Here is a 9623-nt window from a genome sequence, read left to right on the forward strand (position 1 = left end):
ATGCCATTACAAGATATGAAATTAACACCTACGACTAAGTATGACTTATTACACAACAACGTCTTCAAGAAGGGATACACGCCCTTGTCCCGTCCTCGCCACGTTCGGCCAAAGACAACCAAGACAAGGATCTTTCATCCTGATTGTTGAGACTAACTAGTGAAAGCTAGCAAACAGCGAGTAGGCGTCACCTTCATCAAGGTAACGACACAAGTTCATCGATGTTGAGTCCGATCAATTAGGGGCACAACACGGGTTTTCACCCTAGAATTGAAGCAATGCTCGAGTCACCTTCGTTATGATCTCCCAATAGTCACGTCCACTAATACTCCACGACCGGTACGGCCCTAGCGGATGGTGTGATGACTAGTAGAGCATTCTGCACTATATCTAAATGAGTAACGTTCGTATGTTTTTTGCGAATAGGACCCATAACTATGTTGAAATTATGCAGTGGTACAACACAAACCCATAAAAGTAGAGAATTACAGGCAGAACCATGGGGAAGCAACCCAGCACGGGATGAGGGCGCGCCGCTGCCATCGCTCTCTCCCGAAGCCAACGATAACCTTGGTTATGCGCATGGATTATTGACAGTGGGAAGTCTCCATCATCGGCCGAGTAGGACCAGCATGCAAGAGAGAAGCCACACTGGCACTGCATCACCACTTGCGCTGGTTTCATGAACCACGAACGCGTCGAGGAGTCGTCACCAACGAGAGCCAACAAATTCAAGGTCCAGAAGATGCAAAGAAGCCCATCGACGCCGAACGCTAACACACCACTGCACTAGCTTCCACCGACCTCATTGCCGCCTCTGAGGAAAACACCTAGATGAGACTAAGATCGAGGAAGACTTATTCATTGTGCCGCCGCTGCCAACATCAAAACATTGACACCTGAAACACTATCCCTAGTATGTACAGACCGAGGGCACAAATCCAGGGCTCCCCAAATCTCCCACTGCTGCATCAGCCGGCGAAGAGGGGAGGGGCCCACGGCATGGCCGACGGCTAACCAAGGGAACTTCTCCGCCTCCCTTTAGCCTCTTGCATGAACGAACCGCTGCTGCGAAAGAAAAGCAACGCCGGTCTGCTACTACATTGCATTCTTTAAAAATATATTATAAATTGATTTTTTTATCGATATTACAAACTAAGTTGGGCATGACAGAGCCAAGCAACGTCAAAACTAAGGAAGAACAATAAAAAGAAAGAATTAGGGAAAAATAATAAATACCTTTTTTGGAAAAAATAATAAACACTTGGCCTAACAAAACTGTACACGCGAGGAAGAATGGGACAGGACACATGGACCGCCAGTCGTCGAGGTGCTCCGCAGGTCTGAAGTGGGGACCCCAAGCGTGCACGTCTCGCATGCTCGCATAGATCCAGATCACTCTGGAAGCCTGCAAGCATCCAGTCAAACACCATCCCATTTCATTTCGCAAATGTTCGGCCAAGCCATTTTTTCAGGCCCACGTTTCTTCTCCCCGTCGGCACCTCGCGGCGCACTCTCAGGCGACCACGCGACCAACGCATCCCGCGCCAGTCCCACCGCAAGCACCTCGACGCCTCGACACGTCTCTCCTCTCTACAAGTACTCGCGGCGCCATAAATTAAAGGCATTAAATTATTGCGCATCGCCGAGAGAGAAAAAAAAAAGGAAGACCGTCGCAGAGGAAGAGGAGCACGCGAACCGAACCGAGCCTCGCGCCATGGCGGGAGTAGCGTCCCTCAACGCCGTGTCCCTGTTCGCGCCGTCGCCCCAGGCCCCGGGGGCGACCGCCGCCCGCGGCCGCCTCCTCGTCCCGGCGGCCCGTCGCTTCCCGTCGCTGCGGGCCGCGCGGCGCGTCGTCGCGGCGCGGGCGGCGCCCGTGGACGCCGACGACGAGTGGGGGAAGGAGCCGGCGGTGGGAGGGACGGCGGTGGCGGAGGCGCCCTCGGAGGCGGCCGCGGCCGCGAGCGAGGTGGCGGCGCTCAAGCTGAAGCTCAAGGCGGCGCTGTACGGGACGGAGCGCAGCCTGCGCGCGTCCAGCGAGACGCGGGCGGAGGTGGTCGAGCTCATCACGCAGCTCGAGGCGCGCAACCCCACGCCGGCGCCCACCGAGGCGCTCACCCTCCTCAACGGCAAGTGGATCCTCGCGTAAGCCTTCGGCCACCCCTCGCTCCGTTCCTTGCTTCGTTTATTAATCTACTCATTATGCGATTGTAATTTGCGTAGTGCGTAGTTCCATTCCTACTGGTTTAGCTAGGGTCGGTGGAACTGATCCGATGGATTCTAAACCACATGGATCAAAGCTGATAAGTTCATATATATAGAAAAGGGGGACATGATTTGGTGTGTTTTAGATTGTCTTTTTCTGTCCCAATTGGAAATTTGGATAGCTTGCAAGTATATGGTCCACGGTATATTGCAATCGCACTTATTTACAAGTTTCTCTTGATTGCTTGAAAAAATAAATAGTTATATGCAATTTTATGAATGTTTTTGTTATTTTAGGGATGACATGTTAAGGATATGGCTGAGTTGGTTAGTTGTCATGCTCAAATAACTGATGTGGCTGACTTCTATTTCCTTAGTATTGTGAGAAAAAAGAAATATAACCTCCGTTGTTTTAGAAATTTAGAGTTATTCAAGACAGACATCATAGTTCACATCAGTGATCTGTGGTGTGATATTTTTGGTAAAAAAAATATTCTAGAGAATAGGCAAATTGATGTGCAAGAATTTTCAAAAGCCAACAGGTCTAATTCGTTTGGTAAATATTATGTTTGCATGATGTGCTTGCCACATGCTCCTCTATGCTTTCAGATATGTTTGTTTAAGTTATGTCAAAACTGGATGTTTAGTTTTGGCATTTTTTTCTTGCTTATTTGTTCGGTAGGAGAACTATAGCTATATCTAATATTTTACTCTAGCACTTAAGGTAAACCTTTTAAGTAATCAATTTGGAGTGCTAAACTTAGCCGTCTGAAATCCCTGGAACAGACTTTGCTATTAAACAGAAGTATGTGTATAAGGGACTAGTAAAACATAACATTCTGGTAGCTGTTGCTATCGTTTAGTTGAGGATATGCCAATCGTTTCTTTGTCATTTAACGTGCTCTCAACATCATTAAAACCACTTCAGCACGTATCTGAATGGGATGCATTTTTTTAGTATAACCGGGCGGGATGCTGAAGTAGTCCATGGTAGTGAAACTCTTCTTCTGTGGAATTACAGCGTCTTCGTTTAATTGTGGAGATTGATTGATTAGGTGACTGCAGGTACACATCATTTTCGCAATTGTTCCCACTGTTGGGGTCTGGAAGGCTACAAGCTCTTGTCAAGGTGGACGAAATATCACAGACTATTGATTCCGAGAACTTTGCGGTGCAGAACTGCATCAAGTTTTCAGGACCTTTGGCGTCAACTTCAGTGTCCACCAATGCCAAATTTGAAATTAGAAGCCCCAAACGTGTACAGGTGTGATTCTCCTGTCCCAACTGAGTAGTCATTTGGTATATATCTTAAAGCATTGTATCATGTCTATCTTGGCATTTCCTGAATGGCAATGAAATTTTAGTAAAATTGATAACATTGACAGAATGAGCATCGTTTTTCAAGGTTTAGGCTCTCAAGTACAGTAACCTTTTTTTTACAAAAATGCGCAGTTTTCAGGCATTTCTGTAGGTACTACAGCATTATTGCATTTTCAGTTGCTGCTCAGTCATTCTATCGACTAGTTCTGATGTACGCGTTAACAAAACATTATTCAATCTCAATGGTAAAAATAAGGGAGGAAACATAGAAATGGATTATTCATGGATTGTTTCTGAATCATGGGCAACGTAAGGGGAACAATTCATGGTGTTAAAGTAGCTGCTAAAGCCAGGAAAGTCACGGTGATAAGTGATAACACATGTGTGGTTACTGGAGAAGCATGTTTGCCCTTTGCTTGCTAACTGATTAGATTTTTTGCATTGCTCAGTCCCTAGGTGCCAGTAGGGCTTTTGGACACTGTTAGATTCATTGTTAGGTTGTGAAATCCAGTGCAACTAGAACCCACCAATCTGCATGAAACACTCTTTAACAATGATGAGATGAACACACATGAATTTAAACAGGACAAGAAAGCCCGGGCATATGCAATATGTTCGCTTAAAATGTCCGTCTGGTAAGTTAATATTTTAAGTGTTTGCAGATGCACCTCTTTCTCCACCCACCTACAGTATTTAATCATCACCACAAGTATAGCCAGTTTTGGTAAGTGCTTCAGCATAGCTCACATAGTCCTCATTGTGTTCAGATCAAATTTGAAGAAGGCATCATCGGCACTCCACAGCTGACTGATTCCATCGTACTGCCAGAGAAGTTTGAATTCTTTGGACAGAACATTGACCTGAGCCCGTTGAGCGGCATATTTACTTCGATCGAGAACGCAGCGTCCTCCGTCGCCAAGACCATCTCCGGTCAGCCTCCGCTGAAGATTCCTTTCAGGAGCGAGAGCGCTGGGTCCTGGCTGCTCACAACCTACCTTGATGCTGAGCTTAGAATCTCAAGAGGAGACGGCAGCAGCATCTTTGTGCTGTTCAAGGAAGGAAGCTCGCTCTCAATATAGGCCAAGCGTACCTATTCTCTGAATAGAATTTGACATGGAGAAAGGGAATCCAATAGATAGTTGTTGTGCCTATTTTCTTATATCCTGAATTCGTGTGTTTATAGTTTGTCCGTGCCAGTGTGTGGGTGTGATGTATATGTAGCTGAACGAACTGCCATATGCCTTTGTAAGCCTTTGGCCGTACTAGTTTCGGTAGACTGTGGAATACAAAGATACCCTAAGTTCTTGTAAAAATGCTAAGTATGAAAAATGGCTGAAGCTCCTTCTCTATGGTAGTTACCTCGAACAGTCGGCCTAGTCCGAAGCTCATTGCTATGTTGCGTCTCCCTTTGCTGTTACTAGTACATAATTTCTTTGTTCTTGTAATAAAACTTAACCATGGTTGCTGGTATTCGCTCCTGTTATTTGCTCCTGTCGTGCTGCACACCTGCAGACGCAACGGTGCCCTCCTTCCTCCCTCCCCTCCGAACTCCCGTGACTCCATGAGCAAGCATCACTTCTCGGAGCCTCGGATAGTGTGATCTCTGCGCCACCTTCACAAAAGCATCTTCAAAATAGCAAAGCCCCTAGCAGCTGCAAAGCCTCACCCAACCAGAGTGCTTTCACCTCATACCTCCCTCCCTACAGAATCCCAGCTTGTGTGATCTCTGCGCCACCTTCACACGCCATCCTCGAAATAGCAAGCACCTCACACCTGCGAAACCTCACCTAGCTAGCGTGCCATCCCCTGCGAGCTTCCTTCCCCGCTGTGCAGGCTAGAGCTGCGTCTTGTACTGTCGTTGGTGTCGCCTTCAAGCATGTAATTATGGAAAGCAGCGCTACTATCTGGAACACTGGACTGGTGCTTCTTGGGAGCGGGCAGATGGGTTGAGTGAAGGCGGTGGACGGTTAAACGACAGGCCTCTGCAGAGGAACTGAACCGGGCTGGACGTGGGCCTTGTTTCTTTCTGACTGATTCGAGCGTTCTCTTCGGTGTAAAAGATCACGGTGCTGCTTCAAATAAGTCGTCTTGGTCCTTGCACAAGTCTGCCAAGCTTTCTCGCAACAGAACAAGTTTTCTTGGGCAGCAATACTACGATTTTTGCAACGACTACAGCCGGATCCACGGTGGAAGCAAGAGGCCCGTAACGCCGTGGAGGTTATTTCTGAAGGCGGAATTAACAATACAGCTGAGCTGGGCACGTACATGGCTTCTGGTACAGTTAGCGATCCACGGGGCAATCGACTGTGTCCTGAAAGTGCTGTGTTACACAGCACTTTCCCTTTTAAAAAAACAGCATTTTGTACGGACTGAGAGATTCCTTGGCTTGTTGTATTGACTTGGAGCTGAGAGGCACGCCTCCCCGCAGCCGCTCTGTGCTGCTGCCTTTTTCTCTTCTAGTCCTACACGAGGAGAGCATTTGCGTGTCCACCAGCACGGCTATGTAAACCAGCTTTTGCCGGTCCGTTCGTTTACTGGAAACGGAAGAGCAGTCCACACAAACGAGCTTTCTCTCGACTGCTTGCCTGTTACGGTTTGTTTGTTTGCTGGAAGCGGAAAGCAGCTCGCATCACACAGAAGAGCTTTCTCTCCTGCTTCTGCCTTCTCTGCCCAGTCGACCTTCGATGTATGTACTCCGTATGTGGCTAAGATGAAAACCCACATAGTCAATTCCAAAAACTTGCATAATTAGCTAATCTTTTTTGCTAAGTGAGCTGCCACTGCTGCTCAGTTACTTTGAGCGGGCATCACTTCTCAGAGTCTCGGCCAGTGTGATCTCTGCGCCACCTTCACAAAAGCATCCTCAAAATAGCAAGCCCCGAGTACCTGCATGCTTCCTTCCCTACAGAATACCAGCTTGTGTGATCTCTGTGCCACTGCCACCTTGACACGCCATCCTCAAAATAGCAAGCACCTCATGGCATCTTCAAAGCTGACCGCAAACCACACACAGCATCAGTCCGCCGACCAGAGAGACCACACGGATACAGGAGCCAAACATCCAACTGTAGCCACATGCATTTCAAACCAGATATTAACTAACCGGGCAAATTACATCAAACACGAGAAAATAACACAAATCATTCGTAAATAGCATGCAAATATGTCTAGTACAACGATAATCCGAATTCAATGAGATTAACCAGTTGTTCAACAAATATTTTATGGATGGATCATGTTATCTCACAAATATTGTCCCTTAAACTTCATCCAACAATGTATGTGCATGAATGGTTTGCCCTCTGACAATTAGTACCGTGGCAGCGCGTATAGGCTACACAACATGGAGAGCAACAAGAAGCAAAACTTACAATCTCCATGGTTACCAGGCGCAATACGGTTATTCATTTAAGGAGAATAATGGTTACTCTGTTTATTTGAATAATACCTTCAATGGTCTTGCACCTAAAATGAATGGTTCATTGAATCTCGATTGTAGTGATACACATGTTCATGCCAAAGATATAAGATAGTAATGATAGTACCACATACTTGTGGCACTGCCATTTCAGTCATATTGGTATAAAACGCATGAAGAAGCTCCATGTTGATGGATCTTTGGACTCACTCATTTTGAAAAGATTGAGACATGCGAACCATGTTTATTGGTATATATGCATGAAGAAACTCCATACAGATGGATCGTTTGGACTTACTTGATTTTGAATCACTTGAGACATGCAAATCATACCACATGGGAAAGATGACTGAAAGGCCTCGTTTTCAGTGAGATGAAACCAGAGAGCAACTTGTTGGAAGTAATACATTTGATGTGTGCAATCCAATGAGTGCTAAGGCACGCAGTGAATATCGTTATGCTCTTACTTCACAGATGATTTGAGTAGATTCTAAGTATATTTACTTGATGAAACACGAGTCTGAATTATTGAAAGGTTCAAGCAATTTCAGAGTGAAGTTGAAGATCGTCGTGGCAAGAGGATAAAATGTCTATGATATGATCATAGAGATGAACATCTGAGTTACGAGTTTGGTACACAATTAATACCTTGTGGAAATTGTTTCACAACTAATACCGCCTGGAACACCATAGTGTGATGGTGTGTCCTAACATCATAGTTGCACCCTATTGGATATGGTGCATACCATGATGTCTCTTATCGAATTACCACTATCGTTTATGGGTTTAGGCATTAGAGACAACCGCATTCACTTTAAATAGGGCACCACCTAATTCCGTTGAGATGACACCGTATGAACTATGGTTTAGAGAAACCTAAGCTGTCGTTTCTTAAAAGTTTGGGGCTGCGGCGCTTACGTGAAAAAAGTTTTAGCCTGATAAGCTCGAACCCAAAGCGGATAAATGCATCTTCATAGGACACCCAAAACAGCTAGGTATACCTCCTAATGCAGATCCGGAAGCAAAAGTGATTGTTTCCAGAAACGGGTCCTTTCTCGAGGAAAAGTTTCTCTTGAAAGAATTGAGTGGGAGGATGGTGGAGACTTGATGACGTTATTGAACCATCACTTCAACTAGTGTGTAGCAGGGCACAGGAAGTTGTTCCTATAGCGCCTACACCAATTGAAGTGGAAGCTGATGATAGCGATCATGAAACTTCAGATCAAGTCACTACCAGACCTCGTAGGTCGACAAGGATGCATACTACTTCAGAGTGGTACGTAATCCTGTCTTGATGATCATGTTGCTAGACAACAATGAACCTACGAGCTATGGAGAAGCAATGGTGGGTCCGGATTCTGACGAATGGCTCGAGGCCATAAAATCCGAGAGGATCCATGTATGAAAACAAAGTATAGACTTTGGAAGAACTACTTGATGGTCGTAAGGCTGTTGGGTATAGATGGATTTTAAAAGGAAGACTGACAATGATGGTAAGTATCACCATTAAGAAAGCTCGACTTGTCGTTAAGATGTTTTCCGACAAGTTCAAGGAGTTGACTACGATGAGACTTTCTCACTCGTAGCGATGCTAAGAGTCTGTTGGAATTATATTAGCAGTTACTGCATTATCTATGAAATCTTGCAGATAGGATGTCAAAACATTGTTTCCTCGACGATTTTCTTGAGGAAAGGTTGTATGTGATACAACCAGAAGGTTTTGTCAATCCTGAAAGATGCTAACAAGTATGCAAAGCTCCAGCAATCCTTCTAAGGACTGGAGTAAGCATCTCGGAGTTGGAATATATGCTTTGATGAGATGATCAAAGATTTTGGGTTTATACAAAGTTTATGAGAAACTTGTACTTCCAAAGAAATGATTGGGAGCACTATAGAATTTCTGATGAGTATATGTTGTTGACATATTGTTGATCAGAAATGATATAGAATTTCTGAAAAGCATATATGGTTATTTGAAAAGTGTTTTTCAATGGAAAACCTTGATTAAGCTACTTGAACATTGAGCATCAAGATCTATAAGGATAGATCAAAAACGCTTAATAGTACTTTCAGATGAACACATACCGTGACAAGATTTTGAAGGACTTCAAAATAGATCGGCAAAGAAGGAGTTCTTGGCTGTGTTATAAGGTGTGAGTATTGAGTAAGACTCAAGACCTGACCATGGCAGAAGAGAGAGAAAGGACGAAGGTCGTCCCCTATGCTTTAGACGTAGGCTCTACAGTATGCTATGTTGTGTACCGCACCTGAAGTGTGCCTTGCCATGAGTCAGTCAAGGGGTACAAGTGTGATCCAGGAATGGATCACAGGACATCGGTCAAGGTTATCCTTAGTAACTAGTGGACTAAGAAATTTTCTCGATTATGAAGGTGAAAATAGAGTTCGTCGTAAAGGGTTACGCCGATGCAAACTTTGACACTAATCTGGATGACTCTGAGTAGTAGACCGGATTTGTATAGTAGAGCAGTTATTTGGAATAGTTCCAAATAGCGCGTGGTAGCTGCATCTAGGAGATGACATAGAGGTTTGTAAAGCACACACTGATCTGAAAGATTCAGACCCGTTGACTAATAAGCTCTCTCACAAGCGAGATATGATCAAACCCAATGGGTGTTGGATTCATTACAAACACATAGTGATGTGAACTAGATTATTGACT

At 45.1% G+C, this 9623-nt stretch overlaps 1 protein-coding gene across 1 annotated transcript; it reads left to right on the plus strand.

Moving 5' to 3' along the window:
- Positions 1-1654: 1654 nt before the first annotated feature.
- Positions 1655-4890, plus strand: LOC119308641 (probable plastid-lipid-associated protein 2, chloroplastic). Its single transcript, XM_037584771.1, has 3 exons — positions 1655-2145; positions 3271-3469; positions 4293-4890. The coding sequence occupies exons 1-3, from the start codon at positions 1718-1720 to the stop codon at positions 4602-4604; spliced, it is 939 nt and encodes a 312-aa protein (XP_037440668.1). The 5' UTR covers positions 1655-1717; the 3' UTR covers positions 4605-4890.
- The last annotated feature ends 4733 nt before the right edge of the window (positions 4891-9623 follow it).

The sequence above is a fragment of the Triticum dicoccoides genome, chromosome 5B, assembly GCF_002162155.2.
Source record: "Triticum dicoccoides isolate Atlit2015 ecotype Zavitan chromosome 5B, WEW_v2.0, whole genome shotgun sequence".
Classification (NCBI taxonomy): Eukaryota; Viridiplantae; Streptophyta; class Magnoliopsida; order Poales; family Poaceae; genus Triticum; species Triticum dicoccoides.